Here is a 20190-nt window from a genome sequence, read left to right on the forward strand (position 1 = left end):
AAATAGTAATTGAGTGTATGTAAACTTCTGACCCACTGGGAATGTGAAGAAAGAAATAAAAGCTGAAATAAATAATTCTCTCTACTATTATTCTGACATTTCACATTCTTAAGATTTTTTTTTCACACCTTTATTTAACCAGGTAGGCAAGTTGAGAACAAGTTCTCATTTACAATTGCGACCTGGCCAAGATAAAGCAAAGCAGTTCGACAACATACAACAACACAGAGTTACACATGGAGTAAAACAAACATACAGTCAATAATACAGAAGAAAAATAAGTCTATACACAATGTGAGCAAATGAGGTGAGATAAGGGAGGTAAAGGCAAAAAAGGCCATGGTGGCAAAGTAAATACAATATAGCAAGTAAAACACTGGAATGGTAGATTTGTAGTAGAAGAAAGTGCATAGTAGAAATAAATAATAGGGTGCAAAGGAGCAAAATAAATAAATACAGTAGGGGAAGAGGTAGTTGTTTGGGCTAAATTATAGATGGGCTATGTACAGGTGCAGTGATCTAAGAGCTGCTCTGACAGCTGGTGCTTAAAGCTAGTGAGGGAGATAAGTGTTTCTAGTTTCAGAGATTTTTGTAGTTCGTTCCAGTCATTGGCAGCAGAGAACTGGAAGGAGAGACGACCAAAGGAGGAATTGGCTTTGGGGGTGACCAGAGAGATATACCTGCTGGAGTGCGTGCTACAGGTGGGTGCTGCTATGGTGACCAGTGAGTGGAGATAAGGGGGGACTTTACCTTGCAAAGACTTGTAGATGACCTGGAGCCAGTGGGTTTGTCGACGATTATGAAGCAAAGGCCAGCCAACAAGAGCGTACAGGTCGCAGTGGTTTGTTGTATATGGGGCTTTGGTGACAAAACGGATGGCACTGTGATAGACTGCATCCAGTTTGTTGAGTAGGGTATTGGAGGCTATTTTGTAAATGACATCGCCGAAGTCTAGGATCAGTTGGATGGTCAGTTTTACGAGGGTATGTTTGGCAGCATGAGTGAAGGATGCTTTGTTGCGAAATAGGAAGCGAATTCTAGATTTAACTTTGGATTGGAGATGTTTAATGTGAGTCTGGAAGGAGAGTTTACAGTCTAACCAGACACCTAGGTATTTGTAGTTGTCCACATATTCTAAGTCAGAACCGTCCAGAGCAGTGATGCTGGACGGGCGGGCAGGTACGGGCAGCAATCGGTTGAAGAGCATGAATTTAGTTTTACTTGTATTTAGGAGCAGTTGGAGGCCACGGAAGGAGAGTTGTATGGCATTGAAGCTTGTCTGGAGGGTTGTTAACACAGTGTCCAAAGAAGGGCTAGAAGTATACAGAATGGTGTTGTCTGCGTAGAGGTGGATCAGAGACTCACCAGCAGCAAGAGTGACATCATTGATGTATACAGGGAAAAGAGTTGGCCCAAGAATTGAACCCTGTGGCACCACCATAGAGACTGCCAGAGGTCCGGACAACAGGCCCTCCGATTTGACACACTGAACTCTATCAGAGAAGTAGTTGGTGAACCAGGCGAGGCAATCATTTGAGAAACCAAGGCTATTGAGTCTGCCGATGAGGATGTGGTGATTGACAGAGTCGAAAGCTTTGGCCAGGTCAATGAATACGGCAGCACAGTATTGTTTCTTATCGATGGCGGTTACAACATCGTTTAGGACCTTGAGTATGGCTGAGGTGCACCCATGACCAGCTCTGAAACCAGATTGCATAGCGGAGAAGGTGCGGTGGGATTCGAAATGGTCGGTAATCTGTTTGTTGACTTGGCTTTCGAAGACCTTAGAAAGGCAGGGTAGGATGGATATAGGTCTATAGCAATTTGGGTTTAGAGTCTCCCCTCCTTTGAAGAGGGGGATGACAGCAGCTGCTTTCCAATCTATGGGAATCTCAGACGACACGAAAGAGAGGTTAAGATATAGTTAAGATAAAGTGGTGATCCTAACTGACCTAAGACAGGGACTTTTTACTAGGATTAAATGTCAGGAACTGTGAAAAACTGAGTTTAAATGGACTTGGCTAAGGTGTATGTAAACTTCCGACTTCAACTGTATGTAAATGTGATATTTCGGTTTTTCTATTTCATAAATTAGCTAAAATGTCTAAAAAACAGTTTTTGCGTTTGTCATTATGAGATATTTTGTGTAGATTTAAGAGGTGAAAAAAAAACATTTAATCAATTTTAGAATAAGGCTTTAACCTTAAGTCAAGGGGTCTGAATCCTTCCCGAAGGCAATGTATATATACTGTACTTATCTAGCTCAATTACTTCGTACCCCTGCACATCGACTTGGTACTGGTACCCTGTGTGTATAGCCAATTTATCGTTACTCATTGTGTATTTAATCCTTGTGTTATTATCTTTCTATTATTTATTTAAATGTTTCTCTCTGCATCGTTGGGAAGGGCCCATCAGTAAGCACTCTTGGTCTACACCTGTTTACGAAGCATGTGACAAATACAATTTGATTTGATTTGAAATGTATGTGCGTTATTGTCACCATAAAAGATGAATGTTTGTAAATACTCGCACATTTTTGACCCCCCAAAAATGATGGGCCTAATAGTACATTTTAACAGTAAACATGCATTACCTATTTGATGTGGCATGAACAAATCACTTAAAAGAGTAAGCTACCTGCACACATTCATCCACGCCAAAATAATTCCAGCATCCACACAGTTTACTGTGTACCTGCCAGGCCACCATTTGACGACGGGAAGAGACACCTGCTACAAAACACCAAACAGTCTAAAGACATTTGGTGATTGTCATTAGGGCAACCCTCTTGTAGCCTGAATTAATTGATGTGTCTCGTTGACAAATGTACTTTTTTAAACTTTTTTTTTTAAAAGAAATGTCGGGACAACTGAAAAGGTGCTGAAATACAGGACGCAAATAAAGCTGTGTCTGTCCTGAGCTCATCAGCACCACATGTATCAGGGGCCCCCCGGCCCTCTGTAATTTGCACACTGTTTATAACAGGAAACATGCGTATGTACAGCGTGGGCCAAGTTTATTGATCTCATTGTTTTTAGACGTAGGACCTACATATTCTTTTCAGAAGTGACGCACCAGATATTTTGCATGAAAGTTACGCAACGATTATAAATGAGGGCACGGTGCCTCTCCAACTGATGTGAGAACGTATGCAGGGAGCATTATCAAGCTCCTGTGGCAGAGAGAAAGTGGCATTTATATTGCTAATAAACCTGGCAACGTGTTGGGATTTTGTGTAACACACTCACTGCCTTGATGCAGTCAGGCATTACTGGTACACCGTCTCTCTCAATGTCAGACATGCCCATTATTGTTGCCAGTAAAATCTCAGACTCGGACCGGTGCACACAGCATGCTGGTTATGTTCCGGCTATACTGCTACAGACCACTAGATGGCCCTGTTCTAGAGGAAGTGGGTCTTTTTCTCAGTTTGGTCTTCTCTAAATGGCTTTTTAAAACTCTCTGTGCCTCTCGCCCTTGGGTTCCCAATAACGGTGGAAATTAACCTGAGGTTATAGACAAGGGGGCCGTAAAAGAGATGACATCAGTGCCTCGCAGCTTCCAGAATGCTGTAATACTGTGATGGCCAAGCTTCCCTCTCTCTCTCCATCCCCCGTTAGCTTCTAGGGCCGCACCACAGTACATAGTGCCTAATGAAGCCTTCATGTTAATGTCTTTGTCATATAAATACACTTTGTGTTCAGGGGGTGAGGTAGTTGGTGATGGATGTAATTTCAAGAGTGCCTGACATGTGATGTGGTGTGGGGTTTGCGTGTCTCGGTGTAGGAGGATTTAAGATGGTTTTTTTTGTGCTCTTTCGGTCACCTTTTCATTCCCTTCTCTCACAACAATGTATTCTCTGGGCCCAGTTTCTTGACACAGTGTTTCGATAAAGCTCACGCAGTATTCTGGTGTCATTACTTAACAACCATCTGAGTTGCATTGTGTTAACAAGCATACGACAACAGTGTGGTTGTTGTGCTCTTTCCAAACAAAACAGGGATTGAAATGATATTATCTTAAATTCAGAAGGAGGGGAAAAAAATAGGGGCGAAGGAGCAAAAAAACAAAAACAGACTTTTTATAAAAAGTGTTTTGACTGTAAATCAGACTGGGATAAATGGCCAAACACATCCTTTAAATAAGGTAAACCTCAAGCGGCCTTGTGTAAAGCAGATATTTATGTAAAACATTCAGCAGCAGGCACAGTGTGTTCGGTATGCAGCCTAACCATAACCAAGGGGGATGTGCCCTGCACCCGCTCTGCTCTACCTCCTATTAAATACACACTATTAAAAGCACTTTCCGCCAGCCTTGCTGGAAAGTAAAGTTCTGCATAGGTACCCTGCCATGGCGGTTTTGGTTAGATGGGTTTTCTGTGCCCTGTATTGATATGATGCACTTTCTGTGGGTTTGAGCGGGCACTTGGTGTTTGTTTATTTTTAGGACTGCCTGCCTGACTTTAAGTGAACATGTTACTCCTCTGAATCCAAAATATTTTCCAACATCTGCCACCCATCAGGATGTCTGTCTGCTTTCTGATCCTCCGCTGCATTCCTGAGCCGTTCCCTTCCTTCTACCTGGATCAAACCCTTAGCTCTGTGTGTGTCTGTATGTGTGTGCGCTAGCGCATGTGTTTATGTGTGTTCTTACGACCTGAGAAGTTGCCCCTAAGCACTGGTCTGCTTACCCCGATTCAAACCATAGGTATTTGGTGACATCTGCAAACATCCACCCTCTCAGCAGCTGCAGAAGAGAGACTACTTTGAGGATTCTACTGCTACCTGTCCTACACCTGCTAATATTAGCCTCCACAGGTTGCAACCTGATGTCTGCTTTCCTAAGGCTGGGAAGCTTTATCCCACCTGGCTTTATCAGAATATTTACAGAATGTTAGCAACCCCTTGCAGCTAGCCTAGTGCGGAGAGCCAAAGTTTCTATCCAACCACTACAAATGAGGTATATATTTAGTGTTATTCCCAATAAGATTAAGAGTGTATTCTAAGAGGTTACATTCTTTATTGTATAGTATACTATGTGTAAAATACATTCATAGTCACATAGTCTCCTTTGCATTGCTACTTCTAATCAAAGCTCATTGGTACTACTGGCACTTAAGATTCTTGGCATAGCTCCGTGCTCATTGCTATGCTTGGATTTACTTTTTCTGTTCGAATTAGTCAAGTGCGTGACTTAGCCTGATCTGGTGAATGCAAGCTACCTTGGCTTACAGAGCTCTACAATGACATTCCAATTCACAAAACCCGGAAACGGTCTGCAAAACTCTGTTATATAAGAACAGATCAGCCCAGAACGATCGCTCTGTTGGAGTCATTATAGTGAGAATGTCCATGGTATCACTAATGGAGTTCTACCACTTGTGACTTCCCTCTCTCTGAACTATATGATCCTACATGTATGTACTTTAAGTACTGTTGTTTACTAATCCTAATGAAGATGTTCAGCTCAGTAACCTGATAGTTGTTGGTCACCCATCTTCAGTTTGATCAAAAAAGGAAACAAAGATGGTGTTTACATTTCATAAATAAATATGTTTTATTTTTTAACATATAAAATTAAATCATTTTTACAATTTATTCCAGTAAGACACATAATATCCAAATAAAGTAGCTACATTTTTTTGATAAATAATATTAATAATAATAAAAACATGAATTCATTTATTTGACGTTTCACTTTGTCTTTCTTGATAGCGTTGGGAAGTTCGATAGCTGCCACAAAACATGAACATATATGCCCATGTCAGGAAGGAATGAAACCACATTAACATGGTGTCTTGGTTCCTTCGGTTACAGGATCATGAAATACTAAATTAAGTTATGTATGTGCATATCCATACAACATCTATATACACACAAGTCAAACGTTTTTTGGGGTCATGCCTGGTTGGTATGTATCGGTCGAAAATATAGACAGCGAATTGATTTAAACATACTAACGTTGTCATTTACACATGTTAATTTACATTTTGCTCCATAACGAAGCTACTATGATGCTCCAGTAGTATGAAGCGAATCTTAATTGAGAATGCTGATTCAGTCACAGCAGACAGTGCACTTCATAAAGTCCTCATGATGTAAGCCCATAATTCCTTGGGAATCTAGTTACAACAGGAAGTTGATAGTTCATTGGCCGGTTAAGTTGGACCCTTGCGTTTAGATGAACTGCCATTGGTCTGTCAATGTTGTTGTTTTGGGATCTCTCAGTGGTCGGTTCTCAGTCCAATCAGATTTGATTTAGTCTCTGAACTTGTGGATGTCGTTGAAGAGTCTGTAGAAGGGATAGGAGGCTTCGTTGGAATGAGGACAGTTGAAGGTGCACTTGCAGGACTCGATCATCATGACATTCTTGTTGAAGGTCTCTCCATCCTCGCAGCGGAACTTGATCCGGATGGTGCGGGTCTGCTGGGGGCTGCAGCAGCGGCCGTCCACACAGGATCCACAGTACTTGGATCTGTACTTCTTCAGGCTGGAGCAGCCGGCATAGGTGAACTTCTGAGCTTGGTTAGACTTCTTGGTTCTGCTGCACTTCTTTCCCTTCTGTTAGGGGGAACAAGGGGAGAGGAACAGTCAGTCAAGAGGTTCCATAAACAGGCTGAGCAGTGTTATTTAAAAAAATATATATATATATAGTATGCCATGTTTCAGTATAGTATAGTCTTAGTGGCTTGAGCTTACCTTAAGACTGGAGTAAGGAGACTGGGTGCATGGTCGCACTTCACAGATGCGAGTCTCTTTGACCAGCTTGCACTCATTGTTGTTGTTGGTGACTCTGGTGGAGATGCCTGTGCCACAGGTCTTGGAGCACTGGGACCAAGGAGTGGTCTGGACAATACACTTCTGGCTCTCAAACATGTGGCTCTCAGGCTGGACTCTGAAAGCTGTAAGGAGAAAGATCAAACAAACATTACAAACTGTTCCGGTATGAACATTTGAGGCAATGGAAAATGTAATTGTTGAAAGTTGAAATAAAAAATGGCTGCTGCTAGAAAGAAGCTGCTTACCAGGTAGAGACTTGAGTCCTCCCTTGACGATGGCGATGAGCTCATTCCTGTTGGTGAGGTCACTCTCTGACTCGTCAGTCATGCTGTCTTTGCCAAACAGCTTGCCAATGATGTCAGTGTCTTTGCCATCATCACACACCCACTCCTCGCAGCACTGGCCTGCCACCTTGACCAGCCTTGGGTTGGCACAGCCCAGGTTGGGCAGGGAGAGCTCCTGAGGGCACAGGGGGACGCAGCCCACAGCCCCATCGATGCATGTGCACTGGTGCTTGCAGTTAGGCTGGAAGCTCTCTCCGTTCTGGTAAATCCTGCTGTTGTACTCACAGGGTCTACCCTCTGACTTAGCTGAGGAGAAGAGAGTGGAAATGGATGTTATTCCTCTGTTCAAAAGGCTAGCGTCTGCTATAGACATCACAAATCACATGCTGGCTGATGCTGGCTGAGGGAGGCTTGGTTTAACTCTAGAAATTCCTCAGAAGGTTCTAGGCTAGGGCTGCCTAAGGAGAGGAGCCACTGAGGGGGGGATCAATTTCTACCAGAGCAGGATGTTTGTACTTCTGAGTTTAGACTGAGTTACATTCCTTAAGAGTTGAAATCACATGGTCCTCTTTTTCTCTCACTAGTTCATCTTAACTCTACCCTTTACTTTAACAAGGTTACAAACTTTAAAACTAACATTATTCAGACCTAAGATCAGTTTACTTCATAGTAGGATTTTAATGAGACACCTACCACGGCAGATTCCACGCATAGCTCCGAAGCTGGCCCCAAAGTTGCACTCCAGCCCTTTGGTGTGGTCGCAAGGCTCGGTCAGACTGCAGTCCTCATTGAGTTGTCTCGCGCAGACCTTACAGCACCCGCAGCCATCCGCTACGAGGCTCACACCAGGTGCGCACCTGGGAATCTCCATCGGGCACTCGCATACCGAGGGGCAGGAGGAGGAGGAAATAACCTGCGTGGATAATCAAGCACGTTAATGATAGATACTTTGTAACCAACATCTTAAAAGTGACATTTTTAGGTTCTATTTACATAGCTTCTTTAGTTCGTTATTCAAACAGTGCGGGAATGTTTTAGTAAGAGGCAATAGGTTTACAAACCAGTGTTCTACAATGTTGTATTTCCCAGACAATAAAGTATCAATTCAGTATTCGATCTAATCATTTAAAACTATAAAGACAAGAAACTTTAAACTGAAATATTTTATAGAAAAATAACTTACCACGTTGAAGGTTCCAATAAACATCACGACGATTGAGCAAATGAACATATTTGCCTTGTTCTCTTGTTCTATTCAAGAATAAGATTTGTCTTCTTTTGCTATTCCTTTTCGATATATTGCTTTAAGTCTTTGCAAGTGTCTTTTTATCCTAAGTGAAGCAGTCAGTCGTCTCGTCTGTAGCGGTTTGGTTTGTTTTTTAGTATCTTTAGTTAGAGGCTTAGGAGTTGCTCTAGCTCTGGTTGCAAGTTGCAGTCTGCCGAAGCTAAGTACCTCCTGTCCTTTATACTGTAGTGAAAGCTGACGTCGTTGTTGGCTGACTGCTGAACTGTTCCAAAACTATGCCAGGAATGTTTCTTGGCGCGTTTTCCATCCAAGCTAAGCACCACCCTGTCTAACTTTTTTTTCTTAAATTACATTTTCCCTAGAACTGAACACATTTTCCCCTCGCTGTTTCCCTTCGATACTATCCTCCTTTCTTCCTTTTTTATTTTCTTTATTGGTTTTCTCACAGCTTTTAGGTTATGGGCCGTAGGGTTAGGGTACATGTAACTTTTTTTAAAAGCAGTTTGGTCTGTTTGTTTCCATTCATTTGACTGCTGTTGTCATTATGGGTAATAGGCTTATATACAAATATAATAATTATTTGTAAAAAATTATAAAAAATATGATAATGTTACATTGTCGTTTTGATTAATTTTTCTTCCTTTTGATGTAGGTGTTTTATTACGTGTTATAGATTTGTTATATTTGTTATTATTTTACAACCTCTTTTGCGGTCATTTGTGCAACAGTTGCCAAGGCTATTAAATATATTGTCATGCTGTCAGTGCTTCCCCTCATACGTTTATGATGAGAATCATTGTGTAAGGGAAAAGTCTTATTATAGCCCATATATCAATAGGCTACATTATTCCTAAATGAAGGCTACTGTAACTGTACACAGTTTAGGAGAGAGAAGTCCCGGTATTCGGAGTTTCTTTGCGCGTCTGAGAGTGGTAGAAATAAAGTTTATGGCTTCTATTTTTGGCCCGCTCTCCCCTTTATTCCGTAGAACTAAACTATACCAGATGCGAACCAGACTTCAGACGTAACAATATTGCCATATTTGGTATGGCAGAAGCCTACATTATTAACATATTTCTCTCCTTCTCTAGCCAACCACAAAGCATTCCTGACAGTTTAAAGAGTTTTTAAAGTTCTTCATACAGGAAATTCTTTAGCATTCCTGTTTGGGTTAATTTACTTTTCACGCAATCTGCCCATCACGTTTGAAAACATAATCTTACAGTGATCCAATTTTCCACATACGATGTTAGTTTGGGGAGAAAATACCCAACTAGTTTCTAGTCCTACTATTCTTCGGGTCTCAAATAAGTTACATTTTATCGAATTCAGAAATTCAGAGATTAGAAGTCATTACAAACCGGATTTGACCAAGAAAGCAAAGATTATAGAATGCTTGAAAAACGTTTTTTCCCCTGCCAAAATAATGTTAATAGACTGTTAACCGAAGGACGATATGACAATCCCCTATTTGTAATAACCATAAACACAAGAACGGAAATATTTTTTGAGTAACTTTATACCTTAGACTTACATGACGAGATACTTTGAGAGCGCTGAACAAATAACTAACGGAGAATGGTTGTCAAGACCACGGAGAAATCTCCCTCCGGTGAGTTTGTCTTACTTTACCTTTACTAATCCGTTTGTTTTCAAATGTTTTGTATACACTATTGCTTTATCACTTTGTTCATAGTGTGCAAATATATTGAAGTATCTTAATTGATCCGTCATCCGTTGTAACCTTTCCATTTGATGTTGGAATTTGACAATCATTATTTCGGTACCGAGTGATATTTAATATTCTGTATCTTGATGCGCGCTTGCTTTATTTTTATTTCATTTGTCCACATTTTCATAATTCCAGTTTAAGACACTAGATGGTGTAATGCTTTGGTTAACTTGCTTGACATTCCCACTGGGCATAGATGTCAATTCAACGTCTATTCCACGTTGGTTGAACGTAATTCCATTGAAATGAAGTGCAAACAACATTTATTCAACCAGTGTGTGCCCATTGGGTTGTCAACATTTTCCTCGCTGTTGTGACTGTTGTGAGTCGTTTTGACGTAGCTGAGGGCTATATAATTTGTCATTAATCTGAAAGCTTGTGATTCTTCATCGATTAAACCAGACAAACAACTTTAAAGCTCATGAAATGACACTGGCATTATGTCACAGCTTGACAGTTGGCATCAACAAATGTCTGTTTGTTTTAAGTGTCAGATTCCCAATGGGGCACTGCCATGTGCCCATATGGATTTAGTTTATTTTGGTTGTTGGTGTGTGTGTGTGTGTGTGTGTATTGTATCTAGCCCCAAGTAATACTTATGTCATCCAAGTGATGGTGATCATGATGCTTGTTTCCAAAACATAAATGGACCCTTAATGTCAAATGTTTCCCATGCCATCCTGCCATTCCAATACGCATTATGACCTCATCAGTAAGTCTCTGTGTGGTGAGTTTGCCCCAATGAGCTCAATGAGATGCTTTTCTGATTATGATTGTTCCGCTCTGCCAGCATATTGTTCTGATTCTTTCCTCTTTCCCTGACAAGGACACAGTGTATGTTATAGGAAACAGTGCTGTACACCATGGAACCATTGAATAACATCCCATAATGATATTAATCTTGTAATTACCCATTCAGGAAACATCGCCAGGGCGACCAGGGCTAGAAATATGTATCCATGTAGTAATGGCAAATATTTTCCATCCCCCTCTTCCCCGTCACCCTTATGAATCACTGGATCCCAGTCTATTTTCCTAGAGAGACTAGTGTAAAACAGAACAAGACCAAATATGATTGGCTGTTTATTGTAAGCCTGTTCAAACAATGGATAACATGCAGTGGTTGTTGAAGCTTCCTCTCTATGTCAGCTCATGGAACTCTGGGACGGAAGCTCAGTGAGTTATGGGGTGATCTTACACACTGTGCTTAGTCACAAGAGAGCCCTATTCCATAATACTTGGGTCTTTCTATTCCTGGACCTGGTATGTCCTTTGTTTTACCTACACCCCTAACAGATGTGTGTTATGAAGTCAGTGTGTTGTTATTGTGTGTCCTAGCCTGCCAAAGGAATGACAGTCAGTGCATCTGAAGTAGGTGGATGGTGGAAGAGCTCACTACTGTAGTCCAATCCATAATAGAGTGGAAAATCTCAGCCATTTTAGTATTCTCCTGCACACTTATTTTTTTTTTTTACAGGCGGGGCATAACGTTACTCCAAAACAACAGTCAGGCCATCTTGCACCAAAAGCTGTCCATTTTAGACAGGGGGCAAGAGTTATAGGTGGGCGACTGCCCCTACGCCCCATTTATACAATGGTAGGCTGAACACAGCGCTACTGTACAACTGTTGTGTCAGAGCAATGGGTCATTTACATTAGATTCAGTTGAAAGACTTGGCGCCTTTGCCAGAACCTTAGTGTTATTTGCCACTCAAAACTATATATTATCCCTGTGTTAGCAGGACTTTTTATTGATCTAGAGAGAGTAAAGTATTGTTATTGAGGTTTAAATCAACCGCAGACCTGGTGTATGGGTTGTCTCTGTTTTCACAAATTTACATGGTACATCTCAGAGGGTGGGTCCCAAATGGTACCTGATTCCCTTTATACCAGACAACTTTTGACCTGGGCCCATAGGGAAAAGGTGCCCTTTAAGATAAACACAGATTCCCAGAATGTACCAGGTGTGCCTATGAGGGGTTTCCTTCAGACTAACCCAAGCACTTAAGCATGGGAGAGAGAGATATTTTTCTAGGGCAGAATGTACCAGACAGAGTCAGACATACACAATGTGGAATGGAGAAAAAAATTTGGAGGACTGAGGTTTTTTTTGACAGACCAGGTAGTCCATCCAGGAGTGGAAAATGGAATGTGGGACTCCTGGAATGTTTGGACCAGTCAGAATAATTGAGTGTATCTGGAACAAGAAAATACAAACTTTGGTCCAGGGGTGTGGAAGAATGTGCTTTAGGAAGTCTGGAGAAACATTCCATTCAAAGCCGAGCCCAGAGGCTTCCTTAGATGGCACCACAGAGAATAGGAATAGGAATATCTTCCCTGCTTAGTCTTCACACTGAGCACAGCACAGGATAAATACAATACACTCCTTCATTCAATGGCCATAAGAAGCTGAAGAACACTTGACTCTCCTTTCCCATGATGCGGAAGACACATTTCAGTTGAATGCATTCAGTTGTACAACTGACTAGGTATCCCCTTTCCCTTTCCTTTCCATGGGTCTTGTATGACTATTACATTAAGAAAACCAACATTAGAGAAATGAAATGTGTGCTTTGTTCATATTTCAGTGGTGATGTGAAATCTGTTATTGCCATCTACTGCGACGATAATATGCTGGTGTATGGTGACATTAGAAATTATTCTAAAATATGTGTTTTGTTGACTTTGAATATCTGTTATTCCGATTATTGCCATACACTTTGATATGCTGGGGGCCACTGTAGTCTGAACACAATTGGGCAGGTGTATAGGAAAGTGAATGGCTCAGAATAGCCACTGCACCTCCTTGTCCTTGGACTGTGTCAAAGAAGCACCCTTTGTTCTGAGCTGGGGTCAGGGGAGAATGGGTTATTGTCAACCAGGGGAATAAAATGATGTCAATAGTAGAGCACCGAGCAGCCTCTTTCCTTTTTGTTTTGTGTTGGCATTGGCATCTGCTAAACTGGCAGGTATTGCAATAAGCCAGAGATGACAGCGACCATCATTCTCAACTTTTCAAAATACACTATGTTTATGAATGTACACATAAATAATTGGTATTTGAATGAAAAGACTGAAAAACCCAGGTGGTTGTAAATATTATTAACGGTTTGATTACTGATTGTACACTAACCTTGATTTACATTATTTTATGTCTAGACACTGTGGTGACTTTGTAACCCATTTGTTCCTTTATGGTAAAACGTTGTTACAAAGTAATAGAAAGTTGTTACAAAGTAACAGCCAGCGAGTCTGTGCTTGCGCTGTTTAAGAGCCACACTGTCACTTGTCGGGCTTTGCTGTGCGCTTCACTAGAAATTGCTACATTGGTACACGTGATGATTTGTTAGTGCACGTCATCAGACCGCTTGCTTGCTTGTTGCCTATTTGACCGGAGTGGAGCTGTCAGTTCAGTACATAAAAAAAAGAAAGAAAAACAAACAAACAAAGGTTAACCAACAGAAAGAGAACCGGCAGCATTCGCTCTCTCATACGTTTAGAATAGGCTACGGTTCGAGCTGTTTGTTTGAGCAATTTGAGGGTAACAACAGCTAACGGAACATGGCTGGTGTGATGACAGGTTTTGGTAACTTCACTCACGCCGTTGTTCGAGCTATCCCCTCTTCCCTTGCTAAAGAGGCACTGGGGATGAACGTTTTGGACGTGGACCTGGTGAAAGCTCAGCGGGAGCATGAGGTATATGTTGGGGTTCTGAAGCACAAACTCGGGCTGCAGGTGATAGAACTCCCCGCCGATGAGTCACTCCCGGACTGTGTGTTCGTGGAGGATGCCGCTGTGGTTTGCGGTGACACCGCTCTGATCACCAGACCCGGGGCAGAGAGCAGAAGGAAAGAGGTAAATAAAGTGTGTGTGTGTGTGTGTATATATAATATGTATATATATATATATATTATAGAAAAAACATGTCTCTGTTGACCATTTCTTTATTTGGAGTATTGATATATACTACTGTTGTCATCTTTGGTATTAATGTATCGTATATGTATAACTGTCAACCCCATATCGAGATTATAGCTACATTGTAACAGTAATAGGCTACAAAGGAAGGGATATGTGATAAGCCATCATCAGAACGCCAACGCCCTTGGAAAGATGACCAGATAATATGGTCACACAGTCACATGAGACACCACTGTCCAACTCAAATATTATTGGTCACATAAGTACACATTTTTAGCAGATGTTATTGCGGGTTTAGCGTTGTGTTCCTAGCTCCAACAGTGCAATAGTATCTAACAATTCACAACAATACACACATATGTAAAAGTTAAAGAATGGAATTAAGAAATATATACACTACCAGTAAAAAGTTTGGACATACCTACTCATTCAAGGGTTTTTCTTTATTTTTACTATTTTCTACATTGTAGAATAATAGTGAAGACATCAACACATATGGAACCATGCAGTAACCAAAAAAGTGTTATATATTGTATATTTCAGATTCTTCAAAGTAGCCGCCCTTTGCCTTGATGATAGCTTTGCACACTCTTGGCATTCTCTAAACCAGATTCATGAGGAATGCTTTTCCAACAGTCTTGAAGGAGTTCCCACATATGCTGAGCACTTGTTGGCTGTTTTTCCTTTACTCTGTGGTCATACTCATTCCGAACCATCTCAACTGGGTTGAGGTCGGGTGATTGTGGAGGCGATGTTATCTGATGCAACACTCCATCACTCTCCTTCTTGGTCAAATAGCCCTTACACAGCCTGGAGGTGTGTTTTGGGTCATTGTCCTGTTAAAAAAAAGAAGTGATAGTCCCACTGAGACCAAACCAGATGGGATAGTGTATCACTGCAGAATGCTGTGGTAGCCATCCTGGTTAAGTGTGCCTGCAAGTCTCTTCTTCTTATTGGTGTCCTTTAGTAGTGGTTTCTTTGCAGTAATTTGACCATGAAGGCCTGATTCACGCAGTCTCCTCTGAACAGTTGATGTTGAGATGTGTCTGTTACTTGAACTCTGTAAAGTATTTATTTGGGCTGCAATCTGAGGTGCAGTTAACTCTAATGAACTTATCCTCTGCAGCAGAGGTAATTCTGTGTCTTCCTTTCCTGTGGCGGTCCTTATGAGAGCCAGTTTCATCATAGTGCTTGATAGTTTTTGCGACTGCACTTGAAGAAACGTTCAAAGTTCTTGAAATTTTCGGGATTGACTTAAATTAATGATGGACTGTCGTTTCTCTTTGTTTATTTGAGCTGTTCTTGCCATAATATGGACTTGGTCTTTTACCAAATAAGGCTATATTCTGTATACCACCCCTACCTTGTCACAACACAACTGATTGGCTCAAACACATTAACCTGTTGGGGCTACAGGTTAGCAATGAACCCTGAGACGGGATTGCTAGCAAGGCTGGAAATTCAAAACATCAAAAATCTAATAATTTCAATTTCTCAAACAATCAACTATTTTACACAATTTAAAAGATAAACATCTCCTTAATCTAACCACATTGTTCGATTTTCAAAGAGGCTTTACGGCAAAAGCATAAAGTTAGATTATGTTAGGACAGTACATAGCCACAAAAGTACAAACATCCATTTTCAATTCAAGGTCAGGCGTCACCAAAAGCAGAAACCAGCTAAAATTATGCACTAACCTTTGACAATCTCCATCAGATGACACTCCTAGGACATTATGTTATACAATACATGCATTTTTTGTTCCATCAAGTTCATATTTATATCCAAAAACAGCATTTTACAGTAGCGGTGAAATTCAGATTTTTTCTTCTCTGAAATGCTTCCGGTGAACAACGTTACAAATTACAAAATTACTATTCGAAAACATTGGTAAATTATAATATTGTCATTCAAATATTCATAGTTTAACATTTCGTAAATGCTACTGCATTGCCAGATTTCAAAATAACTTTACTGGGAAATCACAATTTGCAATAAACCGGGTGCTGTGCTAAGAACAATAGGCTAGGCTATACAGGTTAGCACCATCTTGTAACCATGTAATATCAAAATTACTATTGTCAATAATCCCTTACCTTTGATTATCTTCATCCATTGGCACTTCCAGGAATCCCATGTCCACAACAAATGTGGTTTCTTTCAACAAAGTTCATAATTGATGTCCAAATAACTCCAAGTTGTTAGCGCTTCGGTAGGCTACTAAAAAGTAACACGGGGGGGGGGAGTCACGGCGAAAAGTAAAAAAAATAATCTATTTACGTTCGTTCAAACATGTCAAACGTTGTTTAGCATCAATCTTTAGAGCCATTTTTTACGTGAAACATCAGTAATGTTTCAACCCGACCTCTCCTGTGTCTTGAAAAACGTATTTGAAAAATGTATCGCATCACATGATTGAGCAGGTGCAGCCAATAATGAAGTGACGACATCCCAGGGAGGTCAACTTCCCTTCCTTGTCATCCGGTCTCTGTTGATCATAGATGCTTCAAACAACTTTATAAAGATCGCTGACATCTAGTGGAAGCCGTAGGAGTTGCGAAATGAATCCTTTCTCACTGTGGTATCTATTAAACAATGATTTAAAAAAATTGTACAGCCACAAAATTCTTTTTTTCTCTCAGGTTTTCTCAGGTTTTTGCCTGCCATATGAGTTTTGTTATACTTACAGACACCATTCAAACAGTTTTAGAAAATTCAGAGTGTTTTCTATCCAAATCTGGTAATAATATGCATATCCTAGCTTCTGAGTTGGTGTAGGTGGCAGTTAAAAATGGGCACATATTTTTTTCAAAATTCTCAATACTGCCCCCTAGCTTAAGAAGGAAAGGAATTCCACAAATTAACTTTTAAGAAGGCACACCTGTTAATTGAAATGCATTCCAGGTGAGTGCGTCATGAAGCTGGTTGAGAGAATGCCAAGAGTGTGCAAAGCTGTCATCAAGGCAAAAGGTGGCTACTTTGTGGAATCTCAAATATAAAATATATTTTGATTTGTTTAACACTTTTTTGGTTACTACATGATTCCGCATGTGTTATTTCATAGTTTTCATGTCCTCACTATTATTCTACAATGTAGAAAATGGTGAAAATAGAGAAAACCCTTGAATGAGTACGTTGGTGTGTCCAAACTTTTGACTGGTACTGTAAATATTAGGAAGAGCGATGTCGGAGTGGCATTGATTCAAATACAGTAGAATAGAATACAGTATATACATATGAGAGGAGTGAAGCAGTAAAATGTACCTCCGGCAGAACTCGATATTAGTAGCCTATGTTAGCTATAACAAGAGTAGATGATGAGCATTGTTCTTTACAGTATGTATATTGTAAAATGCAATGCTTTATAAAGACATTTTTCTACAATAACCTTTGATGTGGTTAATACTGACAGCTATCTAGTCAGATGTGAGCTGTCAAAAGATATTATTACTGTGATTCTCTGTTTGCACAGAGTACTAGAGCACACACACAGTAATGAGAAAGCATCTGCATCTCATCATCTGATCTGTCAAAATAGATGCTTTAATTGAAACAGCCATAATTCCTAGGCAGAGGGCTCTTGCATACAGAAAGAGAAGATTACTGCAATGCATGTCACTCCATTGAAAGCAAAACGTTATTTTTGTTCTTTCCCCATAATAGTGGTATACTGTCCATATTACACCAATAAGCTATACTAACAGCAGGCTATGGACAGGGATATTTCTGCTGTGTGTTTACTTAATAGTGTACCCTAATAAAGAAGACTGTAAGTATTAACAGACTAAATGTATGCACAGTATTTACAGTTGAAGTCGGAAGTTTACATACACTTAGGTTGGAGTCATTAAAACTAGTTTTTCAACCACTCCACAAATTTCTTGTTAACAAACCATAGTTTTGTCAAGTCGGTTAGGACATCTACTTTGTGCAAGACACAAGTCATTTTCCCAACAATTGTTTACAGAGAGATTATTTCACATATAATTCACTGTATTACAATTCCAGTGGGTCAGAAGTTTACATACACTAAGTTCACTGTGCCTTTAAACAGCTTGGGAAATTGCAGAAAATGATGTCATGGCTTTAGAAGCTTCTGATAGGCTAATTGACATAATTTGAGTCAATTGGAGGTGTACCTGTGGATGTATTTCAAGGCCTACCTTCAAACTCAGAGCCTCTTTGCTTAAAATCATGGGAAAATCAAAAGAAAGCAGCCAAGACATCAGAAAAAAAATTGTAGACTTCCACAAGTCTGATTCATCCTTGAGAGCAATTTCCAAACGCACGAAAGTACCACGTTCATCTGTAGAAACAATAGTACGCAAGTAAACACCATGGGACCACGCAGCTGTCATACCGCTCAGGAAGGAGACCCATTCTGTCTCCTAGAGATTAACGTACTTTGGTACGAAAAGTGCAAATCAATCTCAGAACAACAGCAAAGGACCTTGTGAAGATGCTGGAAGAAACAGGTACAAAAGTATCTATATCCACAGTAAAACGAGTCCTATATTGACATAACCTGAAAGGCCAAACTGACCTAAAACAGGGCATTTTTACTAGGATTAAATGTCAGGAATTGTGAAAAACTGAGTTTAAATGTATTTGGCTAAGGTGTATGTAAACTTCCGACTTCAACTGTATGTGCACCCTGGGCTGTAGACTAACCATTTAAATGTAGATGTTTTTTGCATTGGATAAATTTACCATATCAAATGGAGACAGAAACAAATCTTTTACCTTATCATAAGTAGACATAATTGCAAGTGCAATTTAACTTTAATTAAATGAGTTGACTCTTCACATGGAATGATTTCACTGAACAACAAAATTAAGTGAATATTGAATGATCCCCAATGATCAACATCTCTAAAATTATATTCTAGAAACTAAAGCTTTGGTTGTCTTCCTCTCAAGCTTCCATGTCTTTTCCCTGGACCTCCTCAATGTCCACCTCTTGAACATCAGACTCTGAGGCCTCATCTTCACTGTCACTTGCCAACCTTGAGGATGGCTCGTTGTCAGGCTCAAAAAGCCTCAAATTTGGCCACCAATTTTTCAACCCTTGTATTGGTCAATCTGTTGCATGCTTTGGTGTGTGTGTTCCCAAACAAGGACCAGTTGCGCTCTGAGGCGGCTGATGTTGGTGGGATTTGGAGGATGATGGAGGCAACAGGGGAAAGAGCCTCAGATCCATCAAGTCCAGGTGGCTGATGAGATATTTTGGCATGACTGCCATATTGCATCTCCATCCAAAGCCCTTGCTTGGAAGTGTTCTTCGCCAGACTGCCAAGAACCTTGTCCTCATCCAGGCCAAGGTGGCGAGACACGGTAATGATGACACCATAGGCCTTGTTGATCTCTGCACCAGACAGGATGCTCTTGCCAGCATACTTGGGGTCCAACATGTACACTGCGGCGTGTATGGGCTTCAGGCAGAAGTCTTTAGGCTTTTGATGTATTTCAGAACTGCAGTTCCCTCTGCTTGGAGCAGCAGTGAAGTGGGCAGGGCAGTACGGATTTCTTCTCTTACATCTGCAAGCAGAGTCTGAACATCAGACAGGATGGCATTGTCTCCTGCAATCCGGGCAATGACTACTGCTATAGGTTTCAGAAGTTTCAGGCTGCTTACCACGCTCTCCAAAAATACATAATACAGGATCCTCTTGATGGGGCTGTCCATATCGGCAGACTGTGATATTGCCATTCCTTGGAAAGAATCTTTTCCCTCCAGGAGACTGTCAAACATGATGACAACACCACCCCAACGGGTGGTGCTCTTATTCTCCTCACTTTGCTTGGTGAGGTAGATTGCTGCTATAACTTGATGACCCTTCACATACCTAACCATTTCCTTGGCTTTCTTATAGAGTGTATCCATTGGTTTCAGGGCTATGATGTCATTGAGGGGTAGATTCAATGCATGAGCAGCACAGCCAATGGGTGTGATGTGAGAGTAGGACTCCTCCAATTTAGACCAAGCAGGCTTCATGTTCGCAGCATTGTCTGGCACCAGTGCAAATACCTCCTGTGGTCCAAGGTCATTGATGACTGCCTTCAGGTCATCTGAAATGTAGAGACCAGTGTGTCTGTTGTCCCTTGTGTCTGTGTGTCAGTAGTTGCTAGGAGTGGTGGTAGGAGTCAGGCACAGAGAGCAGAGGTAAGGAACTGTGTGTTTATTAAATAAAACACAACACGATCAATGCCAACACAACCGGC

At 40.8% G+C, this 20190-nt stretch overlaps 2 protein-coding genes across 3 annotated transcripts in view; one reads left to right on the top strand and one right to left on the bottom strand.

Moving 5' to 3' along the window:
• Positions 1 to 5534: 5534 nt before the first annotated feature.
• cef10 (CEF-10) lies at positions 5535 to 8495 on the bottom strand. Its single transcript, NM_001139977.1, has 5 exons — positions 8250 to 8495; positions 7760 to 7979; positions 7028 to 7372; positions 6702 to 6904; positions 5535 to 6563 (listed from the first exon to the last, which is right to left on the bottom strand). The coding sequence occupies exons 1-5, from the start codon at positions 8295 to 8297 to the stop codon at positions 6261 to 6263; spliced, it is 1119 nt and encodes a 372-aa protein (NP_001133449.1). The 5' UTR covers positions 8298 to 8495; the 3' UTR covers positions 5535 to 6260.
• Positions 8496 to 9545: 1050 nt separating this feature from the next.
• Positions 9546 to 20190, top strand: part of LOC106584046 (N(G),N(G)-dimethylarginine dimethylaminohydrolase 1) — a 115140-nt gene continuing 104495 nt past the window's right edge. Inside the window, exon 1 of one of the 2 annotated variants that reach the window (XM_014168856.2) lies at positions 9546 to 9924. In XM_014168856.2, the coding sequence (XP_014024331.1) occupies positions 9847 to 9924 (78 nt within the window). In that variant the 5' untranslated portion in view covers positions 9546 to 9846. Of the gene's footprint in view, positions 9925 to 13268; positions 13900 to 20190 lie in introns of those variants that run through there. The other variant, XM_014168855.2, reaches the window with a different exon arrangement.

This window comes from Salmo salar, chromosome ssa23, assembly GCF_905237065.1.
Source record: "Salmo salar chromosome ssa23, Ssal_v3.1, whole genome shotgun sequence".
Classification (NCBI taxonomy): domain Eukaryota; kingdom Metazoa; phylum Chordata; class Actinopteri; order Salmoniformes; family Salmonidae; genus Salmo; species Salmo salar.